Genomic DNA, 16,853 nt, shown 5'->3' on the forward strand with positions numbered 1-16,853 from the left:
TTTCTGGTCCATGAAACTGTCCATGATCATGCATTGCATTCAACTGTCATGTCTCTTTCATCTCCTTCAAATGGAAATATATCTTTAGCTCTTCCTTGTCTTTCATGATTTTGACATGTTTGAAGCATATAGTCTGGTTACTTTATAGAATAATCCTCAGTTGGGGTAAGGTGATGTTTCTTCATGATTCATTTGAGGTTATACATTTTTGGTAAGAATACTCCAGCAATGATGCTGTGTTCTTCTCATTGTGTCATATCAGAACACACATGATGTTAATTTGCACAATTACTGATGATGATGTTAACATTTATTACTTAGGTAAGATGGTATTTGCCAAGTCATTCCACTGTAAAATTTATTAATAAGCAATTAATTAATTTTATGGTTCTCTTTCATTACCCAGTTCAAATACATCCTCTATGTTGAAAACATTCCTGACTACTCCAGCACATACTGACTACTCTGCTTGCCCCTGGCTTCCTTCCAATCCATAGATTATACCACATAGTTTATCATATAGTTCATGTCCTCCCCTATATTGTGTCTTTATTCATTCCACTAAAATTTATCAAGTGATTATCATATTTCTAGGCACAGTGCTAGATGCTAGATGTATACATAAGTGTCCTGAGGCTGTGTCAACCTAGTGATGGAAAAGATGAGAAATCAGAATGTGGTAATATCATGTTATAGTAAGAACACACACATTTTTTCTGTGGTCAAGGGAGGAAGGGTTTAACTCTTCTTAGATTTGGGGAAAGAGGGGTGAGGGAGGAGGAGAAACTATCAGAACAATTTTCCCAGGTGATGTGATGGTGTTCGTGCTATTTCTCTACTACAGTGAGGGCATGAGCATGAGCCGTTACTCTTTCCGTGTTCCAGACCACACCTAGCACAGGGAAGAGCGTTCGCTCACTTATTCAAGAATTGTTTATTGAGCTCTGAATCTCCTGTTTACTGTGCCAGGGTCTGGGGACACAGCTACAAATATGGCACAATCCTTGTCTTTGAGATCTCTTTCTGAGAAGTATCCGTTTGATCCTGTCTCTCTTCCTTTAAGAGTAGAATTTCCTCTATGCTTCTGCATGTGTGTTGATAGAAGCAATGTCAGTGAAAAATTATGTGAGCTTCAAAGAGGTCCCAGGGAGGATAAATCAGAGAACTGACATTGAAGATATGTCTTGTTTCTGCAGCCTTAGTTTTATGGTAAAAATATAGAAAACAAGAAATTGACTTATCCAGCAAATTTACATTGGATTGAATCTTCTTACTCTATGCTTCCACATCAACAGAAAAATAAGAATTAAACTTGAATAGTACATTTTGAAAAATAAGTAAATTCACAAATACACATACATAGAAGTGGCACCTAAAGCAACTTTTTAAAGAATTAGCACAGAGGCACGTTTAAGGTATGGGAAAGGCTTAGAAAGAAGGGAGGGGAGAGTTTTAGACAGGAAGGAGCAGACTAATTCACACACACCAAAAAAAAAAAAAAAATACCTAAAACCAAAATATCAGAGGCAAGAAAGAGTATGAAAAATTTTTGGTATGATTAAAGCAAAGAATGTGTAGAGAACAAGAGCAATGATAAAACTAGAAAGTTAGATAAGAAAAGGCAAGCATAAGACACATTTACATGCCATGCTAAGGAGATTGGAACTTCTGCAGAAGAAACGGGAGCCATGTAAGGGTTTTAATCATTAAGTGTCCAGGTCAAATTTTCATTGTGTAACTATCATTCATGAATTCTACAGGGCTTAGAAAAGAGAGGAGAGGACAGAGAGTGAAAGAAGGAGATTTATTAGTAATTAAGGGAAAAAATGATAGTGCTGTTGGCAATGGGAATGAGAAAAGCAAGCATTAAAATTTTTTAAGTTAATACAATCAACATGATTTTTTAAATTTAATTTATTTTTAATTTATTTTTTATAGAAGTACAGTTGAATTACAGTGTTGTGTTAATTAATGCTGTGTACAGCAAAGTGACTCAGGTATACATACATATATTCTTTTCCATATTATTTTCCATTATGGCTTATCTCAGGATATTGAATATAGTTCCCTGTGCTATACAGTAGGACCTTGCTGTTTCTCCATTCTATATATACCAGTTTGCATCTGCTAATCCCAAACTCCCAATCCAACCCTCTCCCACCCTCCTCCCCACTTGCCAACTGCCACTTCCGACGTGCTGGAAGCAAAAGCAGAGTACTGCACGTGACCCCTGCACTCCAGCCCGACCCACTGATCCATCCCTACCCTCACCCCACTTAAAGGACCAACTGGCTGCCCCCACCCCGGGGAGCCAGCAAGAGCATCTGTTACTTGTTTTCATTCCCTCGTGCTGCATCATGAGTCCCAGTAAAGCCTGGCCTGAATTTCTCGTCTGGCCTCTTATTAATTTCTATTGATTAAGGAGTCCAGTAACTCAGGTTGATAACAAACAACAGCAGCTTGAACAAAATGGAAGTTTATTTCTCATGTAAAAGTCCAAACAGGGTGTCGGTACTCTGTGGATGGCAGCAGCAAGCATGCCCCATCTGGTCTTTTTTTTAAAGTTTATTTTATTTACTTATATTTTATTTTTGGCTGTGTTGGGTCTTCGTTCCTGCACGCAGTCTTTCTCTAGTTGTGGTGAGCAGGGGCTACTCTTCATTGCAGTGCGCGGGCTTCTCATTGCGGTGGCTTCTCTTGTTGTGGAGCACAGGCTCTAGGCGCACAGGCTTCAGTACTTGTGGCATGCAGGCTCAGCAGTTGTGGCTCGCGGGCTCTAGAGCGCAGGCTCAGTAGTTGCGGCACATGGGCTTAGTTGCTCTGCAGCATGTGGGATCTTCCCGGACCAGCGCTCGAACCCATGTCCCCTGAATTGGCAGGTGTATTCTTAACCACTGTGCCACCAGGGAAGCACCCCCATCTGGTCTTTATGGAGGTGCTCTGGGGCTTCTGTTCTTTTGTCGCTCAGTGCTGGTTTGCATTGTGGGTGAGTAGTGAGGCTGGACAAGGTGCCCAGAGACAACTTCAATTCCAGCTGAAAGTTAGTGGCAGGAGCTGCAGGAATTGAAGAACATGAATGACAGTTGCCAGTCATGGCGGAGCATGGTGTGGCTTCTGGTCTCATACACAATCACAGGGGCCTTGATTCCTTCTACTCCTCACTAGACGCTCAGGGGCAGGCATTCAGCTCTCTTAGTACTACAGTCCCTCTTGAAAGATTTCCTTAGTGAACAATAGTCATTTCAGATTCTGATCATCTACCTGTTTAATGAGTCTGAAATGCTTTGCAAGCCAATTGTTCTTCTAGTGGGCAGCAGTGGCTCCACTGCCCAGTCTGGACAAAGAGAAAAGGTCTGGATGAGCCTCAAGACATCCCTCCCCCAACCCAAATTGCTTCCAGACATGACCTTTGTTATTGGTTCTCTCTCCTATGACCTTGAAATGAGAGAAGAAAGCAACTTTATTCCAGAAAATTCAGAGGCAAACGAAGGCTACAGGTGTCCCACCCAAGACCCTGACCTGGAAGGCCAAAGAGCAGATCCCATATTTATATAAGGAATTAGCAGAGTCCTGTCAGTCCCAAATTAGCTTAAGGCTTTGGCTTTGACATGAATGCCAGTCAACACAACCCATGTGATCTGAAGGGTTTTAAGAAGCAAGTTTGTTCCCACATTTGGAACAGAAACTAAAGTAGGACCACACAGTCCTTGTGAAAGCTGGGCTAACCCAGTTTTCCTGTAGTTCCAGGCCTCTGGGGTTTTATCCAAGCTGCTCAAAAATGCATTCCAATATACAGTAGGTGATGACAAATACTGTTTGATTCCACTTATACGAGGTACTTGGAATAGTCAGACTCATAGAATCAGAAAGTACATTGGTAGATGCCAGGGGCAGGGGGGTGTGGTGAGGGGGTGGGAAGGGGAAATGGGGAGTTAGTGTTTAATGGGGACAGAGTTTCAGTTTAGGAAGGTGGAAAATTTGGGAGACAGATGATGGTGAGAGTTGCAGGACAATGTGAATGTACTTAGTGTCACTGAACTGTACAGTTAAATGTGATTAAAATAGTATGTTTTATATTGTATGACTTTTACTACAATAAAAATAACATTAAAAACAAAAAAGCAAATGCAGTTTGAAGGCACACTTTCCATTTCCTTCCAAACGTACATTGCAAGGGTTTCAGAACCCAGATCAGAGCTATAACATAGGCTGCACGATCTACGACATGGCTGGTTGACACGACATGCAGAAGAATGCCAAGCAGGAGGGCCTGTGTGCATGAGAGGGCTGCACAGGCAGTGTGATAGCAGCATTCCAGGGAGTCGGAGCCATCCATGAGAGCATCTTGGGACTAGCCCGTGCTTCACCCTGCCCCCGACTCATTTGCCCTATGAAGCTCTTGGGTCCCTGCCAGACAGAAGCTCAGACTGCTCTGCACCTCCCACTTTCCCCTGCTCAGCACTCCCTCTGAGTCCAAAGCAGTTCATCCCGAAGTGGAAATCCAGGGCCACCACACTGTTACATCCCCACTCCCAGTCTGTGTAGGATGTTCTGTCACTGTCCAGGAGCTGTCATGCCTTCCTCACTGCTTTGCTGCTGACATTCTTGTCACCCAGTTCCTGTGCCTTCAGCAGCCCTGCTTCTCCCCATTCAGCAGCCCATCCTCCTTGCCCTGCTCGTGCTCGCGATGGCAGGTTAGGGAGGAAGATGTCCAAATGCCCAGAGCTGTGGCTGCAGATACAAAGCCTTCTCTTTTCAGATCCTGGGATACTTTATTCCTTCTTTTGTCTCCTGGGAGTTTTCTATAAACTTCAAAGCCGTGCTCTGACACTGGCCTTTGGGTGTGGCCTGTGGTAGGTGGTGTCCCTGGCATCAGCAAAGGCCTTGACTCAACATGATTTTCTAAATAACGTAAATGATGTAAAGTGAGGAAGAAGGCATATGGGAGGATGATTTTAAGATTTGTGGAATAGGCAGTTAGATAATACATCCTGAAAATCACTGAGATGTGGATAGTAGAATAAATTTAGTTATTAGGAGTGGATGGAAGGGAGAAGTAAAAGTTTAGTGTGGAACATGTTGTGTTGAGGTGCCTGGGACATTCACTTGGACATCTTCAACTATTTTCTTCTTTCTAACTTTCCTTTCTCCTTGAATGACCTCATCACCATTTATGAATTAAGTTACCACTTGAATATTGATGGCTCCTAGATCTATATCCCAGCCAGGATCGCTCTCTTGAATATCAAATTCCTATGTCTATTCCCTACTTAGTTTTATAGACTTAAACTTTGAACTCAGTTTTCTCATCTGTAAACAGGAATACCAAATCCTCATCATAGGATTATTTTGATAATAAATTAAATAGAACATGCAAAGTACATGGACCATAGTAAGTGCTTAATAAATATTGGTTTACCAAGAATTTTCCTAATCAGTTCCTACAAATCTTCTCTTTTTGAATTCTCCAAGTCTTGAGTAAAGCCAAAGTGAGAGTCTAACTCTCTTTTTGAAAAATAAGTAAATAATTGTGATCAGGAACTTACACATACGGTAGGTATTCAGAAAATAATAAACTTACTTTTAAAGGAAGCATCACAAACAGAATTATATCAACTACAGGACACACTTTAAAAGATTTTGGCTTACTATAAAAGGTAAGTACGTGGTTTGGAAATTTCAGTCTATGTACATGGAACTCCAATGATCTGTAGAGGTGCTTTGAAGTTTCACAAAGTGCAGAAGAAACAAATCTCACACACACACACACACACACACACACACACAAACACACACCCCTACCTGGGAGGCCTTATTATCATTTTTGTTTGTTTTATATATTGGAATTCCATGGAGATTTTATTTGAATGGAAAGTTCCAGAACATAGTCAATATCTTATTTGAATAAAAAGCTCCACTGGTAAGAAAAAAAGAAAAATTTGGAAATGACTACAGGAACATTTGCATCATTATTCATTACAAGCCTGTCACCTCTTTCTTGGAATAAATATTATGGGATTATTTGGACTTAATTCTTGAGAGATTCCAGGGATAGCTTGCTTTACTAATAATTTTTCAGATTAAAACTTATAGCCTAGAAATCTTTTTCTACCCTCTGCATTGCTACTACACTTGTCTCTGTCTTAAGGCTCTAGGACAGATATGTGTGAAATGACAGCACTTGGGCCAGCTGACTGTGGACAATCTCACTACATTTAAAATTACCTTAGGTCTCTGAGAGATTATTACTTGACTGTAGTTATGCTAAAGAAGGACTTCATATTCAGTAATAGAACATATTTATCATTTTCTACCTAAGACAATGGAAAATTCACTATTATTTTTTTCATCTTGGATTATTATTTTAAAAATCATGTACTGGAAACAAAGCAATAATACAATTTTCTATTTCCTTCACTAAATTATGAGTAAGAAATTATCTAGCACAATGAATAAATCATTACATAGCCTTATAAATCTAAAAAGTTTTATTTAACCAACACAACCATATCGAATAAAATCAGTCTGGAGGAAAATTAGTTGCTTGCTAATTAGTGGGAAATAATACATGTTTGGACAACACACCCAGCAGAATATCATAGAGTTTGATGCAAACTTCAGTCCAGCTCAATATCCTTTGGCTTATGCTTTCTCATAAACTCTGGTAGCAGTGACAGCATTCATGATACATTCCTAGGCACAAAAAAAAATTATTGGTTAAATCCCTGGGACTAAACCACTTATATTTTGTTTATTGTCTCCTTCAATGTTGGGAAGGAAACAATATTCATCAAAAGATATTTGCTCTGGGCTCTTATTATATACCTGATATTGTAATAAGCTAGGGAAATATAAAGATCAAGAAGATACAACTCTTGCCCTCAAGGAATCCTACAATCTATGTGGTGAGTGAGAAACATAATTAGAAATGCACAATACAATATGATTCATACTGAGAGGGATGAGGGAATGCTTCCTGGGGGACAGTACACCTACACTGAGCTTAAAAGTATGAAGGATAATTGCCAGAGAGAAACCGTAATCCCAATAAACTAACCTTTTGTTCTACAAGGGCGATTACCTGTTTCTCTAGGTAGAATAATGATTATGGGATGACCTAGCAGTAGAATCTAGAATTAAGTAGCTAGAAGATACTCACCACCACCAGTTTATCATCCACTCGTTTTCTCTTTATGGTGGTTGATTTTCCATCCCACTTCTGCACCTGCACCAGGGCACCTTCATCTAAGGTTATGGTGCTCTGCGGGCATAATAAAAAAGTGATTATAATGATGGAGGAAAATAAAATTAAAAAATAGAACACTTTTATTTGCAGGAATATTTTGAGGTAATTAGTAATTTTAAATTACAAGAAAATGTTACAACAAGAAAACAATGAGTGCCAAAAACAATAACATACAAAATTATATGTATATTATGATCAGAATATTATACAAACATGCATTTGAAAAAATACTGTGAAAGAATATAGATAATAAATTTATGTTGAGATAGTAGAATCATAGGTGATTTTTTCCTTTTTTTCCCCACTCTTTTATAAATATTCTCTAACACTGTTACGTTATTTTAATTCACTTCCAATACAATATACATATATACACATATGGTATGACAAATAAATTATGTTAATCATTTTTTAAACTAATAAGGACAATTTTATAGAAAGGGAGAAAATTCACCAGCTAAATATTGAAGGCAACGTAGTTCAGATCTAGGAGTCAGGGATCATTGGCTTATGGTGGAATGGTTTTCCTCCTTTTACAAAATGGCTTCTTGTAGGCAGCGGTCATTTAGAAACCAGCGTTTACTCTGCTCCAATTCCTTATTCCTCACCTTGACTTTCCTGTCATCTGCAGTGACTTCCTCAAATTCCTGGCTCAATTTGAAGGAAATCTCAGTATTTTTAAAGGCACTTTCTGATCTAATGGTGATCACATCCCCATTCACACTGATGATCAGATTGGGTTTGGCCATGCCAGCCATTTTCCTGGTAGTAAAGCCCACTCCTATAGTTGGGAAAAGAAAAATGTCAAGTTTACAATTTTCTTTCACATCTTTATTTAAGAAAGAGCAGTAGTGTGTGTGTGTGTGTGTGTGTGTGTGTGTAGGTGGGTGCACGTGTGCATAAAAGGTGAAAGACTCCAGTGAGTTTCTTAAAGGTCTTATTTAAACATCTGCAGATAAGTAAAGCAGGCTAATACTTAAAGAACACCTGAGGCACAATTAGATGTAAGTCTGTTCTTTAAATTTTCACTTCCGGGTTTCAGATACAACTCTTTAGGAGACCCATTGTTAATTTTCCACAAGAATATGTACAAAGATTAAGTCTTGTGGGACATACACATTTTAAAAGTCACTGCACTCTCAAAATAACTGGCCATCTCAACCATGAGGGCAGCCACTGTCATTTTACTCAGTTCATGAAACACTTGGGAATCTCTACCTTTCCTTCTTAGATAACAAAAGTGATCAAATCCATAGTCAAAGACAATAGGATTTGGGGGCCACTATACAGTTACTCGATTAAAAATTAATCTGTTTGGGTGTACAAAATTCACATTTCATGGCATTTGCTGCCAAGTCTAGTTTTCTTGGCTTTTCCAAATTACTCCACGATGAAATGAAGATTTTGATTAATTTTTCCAAAAGTCAAAATGTTTCCTGCATGCATAACGTTTTAAAATGGTGATGTTCCCAATAAACTATAGAAGATGTTAAAGAGGGCTTAGGCATCAATTGTGAAAACTTCAAAGTTTAAGAAATCACTGTTTTAGTAAGTTCAGAAATTAATACTTTGATTTCCAATCACTTAAGTGGCAAACTCCTCTTTTTTGAAAAAAAGGAGTGTATTTTTTGGGATGTGTGGCAGCTATGGGATGAACAATTTACAACCTAACGTAGACAGCAAGCAGTACCTTACTGTCGCTGCACAAATTATAATTTACGACTGTTATAGATGTGTCGGATTTTTTTAATGCATGTGCATAAATCTATGATACTTTTTTGACTACTTATAGATACCAAAATTTAGGAATAGTGGGGATCAGGGAGGCAAATATCGTACAAAACCGAGGCTCTGATTTAGCTCCCCATCCGAAAGTAGCAACAAGTGGGAAGATAATATGCTGCTTCAGCAAGTCCTGTCTCTGTTTCAAAATATAATAACCTCAAATACATGGAGTGAGTCAACAGAGTGAATGGATGCAACACCCGGTGTGGTTCCAGACTGGCCAAGCTTATGAAAATCATTCTCTCCACTGGCTTGATTCTGTCCTCATTTGACTGTTGAAAACAATACCTGCTGACTGAAGGTAATCAACTAGAGCAGCTAATTTCAGGAGGTATCTTATTGTCTTTCATTATCATCAATACTTTATCATTTGAAAACACAAGGGTATAAGAATTTAAATATAAATACTAAAAGTGTAAAATGTTTCTAAAAATCAGTAAATAGCCTCAAATACGGGCATATCTGTATCAGTGCATATTAATTAGTTTATTGAATTACAACCAGTTGATATTCTACAAAGCTAGGTTTCACTCATGTTGAAGTCCCTGATTTCCCTCTTGTCTGTAAACAAGGAAAACAGTAGTTATAGACAAGCAAAAAATATACTATAAGATTTAGAAGAAGGTTAAGTCTTGAGATTTAGGGATTCAATCATAACCTCCAATAAAGATATTGTGAAAAAAAATCTCTCCCCAATTTGCAACCCCTGGATACAACTTGATCATGCATGGCCGTGGCTGCCTGAGTGAAATACAGCCTCTCTACTCCTTTGCTTTACTTTTGTAATTATCTGGGGAACACACAGGCAATGTTAGCAGAACCTAAAAACCTGAAAGCCTCTATTATCAATAATTCTATGGCATCCCATATAATTTTAAATCAAACAAATATTTAAGACTTTTAAGGAACATATTTTCTGAAATTAAGATTTGTTTCTCCCATAAAACAACCATACATTTTAATGGATTGACCTTAAAACAATAAAATAACTGGTTAACATACATTACTCAAAAAATTACATTAAGGTGAGAAATACAGTGCTTTCAGTTTCAAATGGAAATTATTGCATGCTAGGAAATAAATACAGTTTTATTTCCAAGTTATTGCTTATTTTATATGCAAAAGGAATGAATGAAAAAGAGGCAGAGAGGCAAGTAAACCAAAGATACTCAAGTTTATCAATCAAATAAAATCTTGGCATTTCTGTACAACATAACAATTCCATTTATACCCTTTTTCATATTAGTTCACCTTTAGGAAGCATTAGTTGTGACTTCCATCTAGAATGTTTCTAGAAACAAACGATTCACACATGTTACTTTTATCGCCTCTATATAGAAAGCAACATTTCATGTCTGGCCAGTGCTTCCAGAGTGAAAAACAGCCATAAAGCATTCTTCCCCAGAGAAAAAGTTATAAACCCAGCCAATGTATTTCCTTACCCACTTCTTTCATGTAATCTTCAAAGTTTTCACTGGAGACAAGTTTCCAGGTACCTACAAATGCATCACACATTTTGGGAGCTTTCTAGAATTATTTTTCAAAGTGAGAAAGAAGCTGCAGCTTTCAGGAAGGTGCTATACCCTCTGAGTCCAGATAACTTCCTTTTAAAGATACCCAGAACAAGTGATTTTAGGAATAACCAATTGGGAATGGTAACAGATCATTTCCTTCATTGCTAGCCTCTGCAGTTTTTCCTTTGAGTCATGTTTTTAATAGAAATTTCTCAACTTTGGTTCTCCCTGGCAAATGGTCATTGAACTTAGAATACAACTTATTTTTAACCATTACAGAATATTTTAAACATTCCTGTTTCGACAGTTTAATATTCAGTGCATTGAATTTCCTCCTATTATTTTCATACATATTTACCCCAGTGTAGAGTACAGCAGGGTAATTATCTTGGGATAAATTTTGACTCCCATTTCTGGAGTTTCTATTAAAATTACAATTATGTGGTTCATTTGAATTGAGGAACATAAGAATTATCTTGTATATTCTTAAGTAATTGCAAAGGCTCTTTGGGGCAGTACTGTCTCAGGAATTACCTGGAAATTAAAACAAAATAAGTAATGGCATTTAAAAAATTTTTATTTATTTATTTTTATACAGCAAATTCTTATTAGTTACCTATTTTATACATATTAGTGTATATATGTCAATCCCAATTCCCAGTTCATCCCACCACCACCACCACCCCCGCCCCACTTTCCCCACTTGATGTCCATACATTTGTTCTCTACATCTGTGTCTCTATTTCTGCCTTGCAAACTGGTTCATCTGTACCATTTTTCTAGATTCCACATATAGGTGTTAATATACGATATTTGTTTTTCTCTTTCTGACTTACTTCACTCTGTATGACAGTCTCTACGTCCATCACATCTCTACAAATGACCCAATTTCGTTCCTTTTTATGGCTGAGTAATATTCCATTGTATATATGTACCATATATTCTTTATCCACTCATCTGTCGATGGGCATTTAGGTTGATTCCATGACCCGGCGATTATAAATAGTGCTGCATTGAACATTGGGGTGCATGTGTCTTTTTGAATTATGTTTTTTTCTGGGTATGTGCCTAGTAGTGGGATTGCTGGGTCATATGGTAATTCTACTTTTAGTTTTTTAAGGAACCTCCATACTGTTCTCCATAGTGGCTGTATCAACTTACATTCCCACCAACAGTGCAGAAGGGTTCCCTTTTCTCCACACCCTCTCCAGCATTTGTTGTTTGTAGATTTTCTGATGATGCCCATTCTAACTGGTGTGAGGTGATACCTCATTATAGTTTGATTAGCATTTCTCTAATAATTAGTGATGTTGAGCAGCTTTTCATGTGCCTCTTGGCCAGCTGAAGGTCTTCTTTGGAAAAATGTTTATTTAGGTCTTCTGCCCATTTTTTGATTGGGTTGTTTCCATTTTGAATATTGAGCTGCATGAGCTGTTTATATATTTTGGAGATGAATCATTTGTCCGTTGATTCATTTGCGAATATTCTCTCCCATTCTGAAGGTTGTCTTTTCGTCTTGTTTAGTTTCCTTTACTGTGCAAAAGCTTTTATGTTTCATTAGGTCCCATTTGTTTATTTGTGTTTTTATTGCCATTACTCTAGGAGGTGGATCAAAAAAGATCTTGCTGTGATTTATGTCAAAGAGTGTTCTTCCTATGTTTTCCTTTAAGAGTTTTATAGTGTCTGGTCTTACATTTAGGTCTTTAATCCATTTTGAGTTTATTTTTGTGTATGGTTTTAGGGAATGTTCTAATTTCATTCTTTTACATGAAGCTGTCCAGGTTTTCCAGCACCACTTATTGAGGCTGTCTTTTCTCCATTATATATTCTTGCCTCCTTTATCAAAGATAAGGTGACCATATGTGCGTGGGTTTGTCTCTGTGCTTTCGATCCTGTTCCATTGATCTATATTTCTGTTTTTGTTCCAGTACCATACTGTCTTGATTACTGTAGCTTTGTAGTATAGTCTGAAGTCAGGGAGTCTGATTCCTCCAGTTCCATTTTTTTTCCCTCAAGATTGCTTTGGGTATTCAGGGTCTTTTGTATCTCCATACAAATTTTAAGATTTTTTTTGTTCTAATTCTGTAAAAAATGCCAAGTAATGGTAAAGTACCCCAGCTTTCTCATTTCAAATGTTTTGTATGAATTAAAAAAGAAAAAGTAAATTCAATTATCCACCAGGAATCTGTATAGCAGATTTAATTAATAAATGATCATTTAACCTCACTCATTCCATCCCCTAAATGAGAGCATAGTGTGGATTTCCACAGACCCCTTAAAAAAATAGACACCAGGGCTTCCCTGGTGGCACAGTGGTTAAGAATCTGCCTGCCGATGCAGGGGACACAGGTTCGAGCCCTGGTCTGGGAAGATCCCACATGCCACGGAGCAACTAGGCCCGTGAGCCACAACTACTGAGCCTGCGCGTCCGAAGCCTGTGCTCCGCAACAAGAGAGGCCACGATAGTGAGAGGCCCGTGCACCGCGATGAAGAGTGGCCCCTGCTTGCCGCAACTAGAGAAAGCCCTCGCACAGAAACGAAGACCCAACACAGCCAAAAATAAATAAATAAATAAATAAATAAATATTTTTTTTAAAAAACCTGTCTGCTCTTAAAAAAAAAAAAAAATAGACACCAATCCAAAATATGCTCCTCATACTGAGAAAATTCATCCAGTTCCTGAACTATATTATAAGCTCTAAATTTATCCGGATCTAAATGGTGTTGCTTTACTTAAAAACAATCAGAAGTGGGGTGGTCACAAGCTATCAAAATCTAATTTCCTGCTTTTACATAGTGAGTAATTCATGAGAATGTTTTTCTAAAGTAACCATGTTTTTCAGTCCCCCCCATCCCCTACCCCATACCAGAATGATGGAAGATTGTCACATGGGCAGCAAGCTCACATGAGCACACCCAGACTTTAGGAAAGAAAAAAAGAAATTAAAATACTACGGGTGTGCTTAGTATCACTACACTGTGTATTCCATTGATCAGTATCTGCTGAGCACACGATTGATTTGTAAGTATCCTAAGGGCTTCCCAGAAATGGTTGAGATAGAGGATTCTGTAAAGGACAGGATTTTCTGTAGGCAAGCAAGTTGCTAAGAAAAACTGATAAAGTCATGTTACAATAGTAGTTTTTAACTGTTGCTTATGTTAATGGTGCAGTAATAGTGTTTATTCACTCTGGACTGTTGCATAGATACATAGACTGTGGGTGGTGTGCAATTCCGTGTAGACTTGCTATTATAAATTCACTGAACAAGAAAATAAAAATGATCAGTCTTCGTGCAGGGATAACTTCATGTTCTAAGTTAATAATGGCTTTTACTTTTTCATTTGTTTTTAGTTTGTTTTGTGTTTAAGACAATTTTTTTAGAGAAGTTTTAGATTTACAACAAAATTGAAAGTTACAGCAATTTCTCACGTACTCCCTGCCCCCACACAGGCATAGCCGCCCCTGTTATCAACATCACTCACCAGAGTGGTACTTTTTTCTTTTTAAATTTATTTATTTATTTATGGCTGTGTTGGGTCTTCGTTTCTGTGCAAGGGCTTTCTCTAGTTGTGGCAAGCAGGGGCCACTCTTCATCACGGTGTGTGGGCCTCTCACTATTGCGGCCTCTCTTGTTGCAGAACACAGGATCCAGACGCACAGGCTCAGTAATTGTGGCTCACGGGCCCAGTTGCTCCACGGCATGTGGGATCTTCCCAGACCAGGGCTCGAACCTGTGTCCCCTGCATTGGCAGGCAGATTCTCAACCACTGCGCCACCAGGGAAGCCCAGAGTGGTACATTTTTTACTACGGATGAACCTACACTGATACATTACAACCACCCAAGGTCCGTATTTTACCTGAGGGTTCACTCTTGGTATTGTATGTTCTATGTGTTTGGACAAAAGTATAATGACATGTATTCATCCTTATAACATCATACAGAGTATTTTTACTGTCTTAAAAATCCTCTGTGTTTTGCCTATTCATCTTTCTCCGGCACTCCCACCACCTTCCCACAACTCCGTCAACCACTGTCATTTTTACTATCTCCATAGGTTTGCCTTTTCCAGAGTGTCATATAATTGGAATCATATAGTATGTGTCTTGTCAGATCAGCTTCTTTCACTTAATAATATTCATTTAAGTTTCCTCCATATTGTTTCATGGCTTAATAGCTCATTTCTTTTTAGCACTGAAGAATATTCTGTTGCCTGGACATACTATGGTTTATTCATATTTTCACCTACTGAGGGACATCTTGATTATTTCCAAGATTTGGTAGTTATGAATAAAGTTGTTATAAACATCCACATGCAGGTTTTTGTGTGGACATAGTTTTCAAACCTGTTGCGTAAATGCCAAGGAGCATGAGTTTTTGTGTGGACATAATTTTCAAACCCTTTGGGTAAATACCAAGGAGCATGATAGGGTAAGACCTTGTTTAGTTCTGCAAGAAACTGTCACATTGTCTTCCAAAAGGTCTGTACCATTTTGAATTCCCGCCAGCAATGAATGAGAGTTCTGTTGCTCCACATCTTCAGCAGCATTTAGTGTTGTCAGTGTTTTGATTTTGACCACTTTAATAGGTGTCTAGTGGTATCATTGCTTTAGTTTGCATTTTCCTGATGACATATGATGAGGAACATCTTTTCACATGCTTATTTGCCCTCTGTATGTCTTCTTTGGTGATGTGTCTGTTAAAGCCCTTGGCCCATTTTTTAAATTGTGTTGTTTGTTTCTTATTGTTTAGTTTAAGAGCTTTTTGCACATTTTGGATAACAGTCTTCTATCGAATGTGTTTTTAGAAAATATTTTCTCCCAGTCTGTAAATAATGGTTTACTTTTCAAAATATATGTTGATGTTTTACTTTTAGTAACAAATTGCTTCAGACAGATTTTCAAATGATTATCATATTTGAACATATGTGTATTGTGACACTGCAATTTAAACATTTTTTTTAGAGATGGACTGTCCAATACTGTAGTCTCTAGTCACATGTGGCTCTCGAATACTTGAAATGTACTAATATGACTGAGAAACTAAATTTTTTATTTTATTCAATTTTAATTAAAATTTAAGAAATGATCATGATTCAGTTGCTGGAAAACTTTTAAATGTATGTGAAGGAACTTGAATATGTAAATCTACCTTTTCAACTATAAATTTTATGAAATCTAAATGTCTATGAAGCATTTCAAAATAAAATTTAGAATCTGAGTGGAGGTGTACTGTTAGTATAAAATGCACATTAAATTTTGAGGACAATATGGAAAAAAGTACAATATCTCATCAAAAACTTTTATGTTGATGATATGTTGAAATGACAACATTTTAGACATATTGGGTTAAATAAAATATATTACTAAAATTAATTTAACCTGCTTATTTTTTACTTTCTTAACGTGTCTGCAAGAGAATTTTAGGTGACATGTGGCTCACGTTATTTTTCTATTGAGCAGTGCTGATTTAGAGTACCACAACTCCAAGGTCCATTTGTTTATTTGGCATGTATCATAGGCAATTTACTAGCCACTGGGGATTCAATAATGAGCAAGCCACACCAGGCATTTGCTTGCTCTCATGGAGCTTATATTCTAGTACTAGAGAAGATAATATACAAAGAGATAAATAAATAAACCAATTCAGCTGTGTGTTTCAGAGAAAACAGAACAGGGTAATCTGATATAATGACAGCTGTGATGGTTGGCAGCTCCAGATGGGGCAGTCCAAGAAGGTCAGTCAAAGGAGGTGAACAGTTGAGCTGACACTTGAACAATGAGAAAAAGACAGCCATGGAAAGACCAGAGAAAATAATGTTCCAGACACAGGGAATAGCAGGAGTTGTTGGTTTCATACCCATTCATGACGTTTACTCAAACATGACCACCATCAGTAAACCATGACAAAGTATTGATATATGTTCCTATAAACCATGACCAAAGTACAGATATATGTTCCTGGTGATAAGAGTCTAAGCTCCATTAAGGCAGGGGCTTTCATCTAGATTTTTCACTGATGTACATCAAGTAACCAGGTATTCAATAAAATGCATGTAGGAAAAGCTAGTTCGGTGGGTTAGTGAGAGTCCAGCAACACTCCTGTAAAAATACTTCAAGACTATTTCTGTGGGCCAGTAGCTTCATGTCCCTATGTCGACATATTTAGTGACTGATCATTGTTGGAGAAATGGTAGAGTTGAGATTTTCTGCAAAAAACATTAGCTCCTTTAATGATTTCATATAAACAGGACTCGTAGTAACCTATATATAGTAAAGGGCCATGGCAATGAAAGAATTAAGATGTGA

At 37.7% G+C, this 16,853-nt stretch overlaps 1 protein-coding gene across 1 annotated transcript; it reads right to left on the reverse strand.

The window, feature by feature from the left end:
• Nucleotides 1-6,530: 6,530 nt before the first annotated feature.
• LOC137751096 (fatty acid-binding protein, adipocyte) lies at nt 6,531-10,589 on the reverse strand. The gene is made up of 4 exons (XM_068525514.1): nt 10,474-10,589; nt 7,855-8,027; nt 7,160-7,261; nt 6,531-6,693 (listed from the first exon to the last, which is right to left on the reverse strand). Exons 1-4 carry the CDS (start codon nt 10,544-10,546, stop codon nt 6,643-6,645), a joined length of 399 nt encoding a protein of 132 aa, XP_068381615.1. The 5' UTR covers nt 10,547-10,589; the 3' UTR covers nt 6,531-6,642.
• Between the last annotated feature and the right edge of the window lie 6,264 nt (nt 10,590-16,853).

This window comes from Eschrichtius robustus, chromosome 17, assembly GCF_028021215.1.
Source record: "Eschrichtius robustus isolate mEscRob2 chromosome 17, mEscRob2.pri, whole genome shotgun sequence".
NCBI lineage: Eukaryota > Metazoa > Chordata > Mammalia > Artiodactyla > Eschrichtiidae > Eschrichtius > Eschrichtius robustus.

Excerpts from the sequence above, each read along its gene's own strand:
- LOC137751096 (XM_068525514.1), bottom strand. The coding sequence starts at position 10,546 with ATGTGTGATGCATTTGTAGGTACCTGGAAACTTGTCTCCAGTGAAAAC. Across the intron at positions 8,028-10,473 it reads AGATTACATGAAAGAAGTGG|GAGTGGGCTTTACTACCAGG; the intron begins GTAAGGAAATAC and ends TCCCAACTATAG. Across the intron at positions 6,694-7,159 it reads TGGATGATAAACTGGTGGTG|GAATGTATCATGAATGCTGT; the intron begins GTGAGTATCTTC and ends TTTTGTGCCTAG.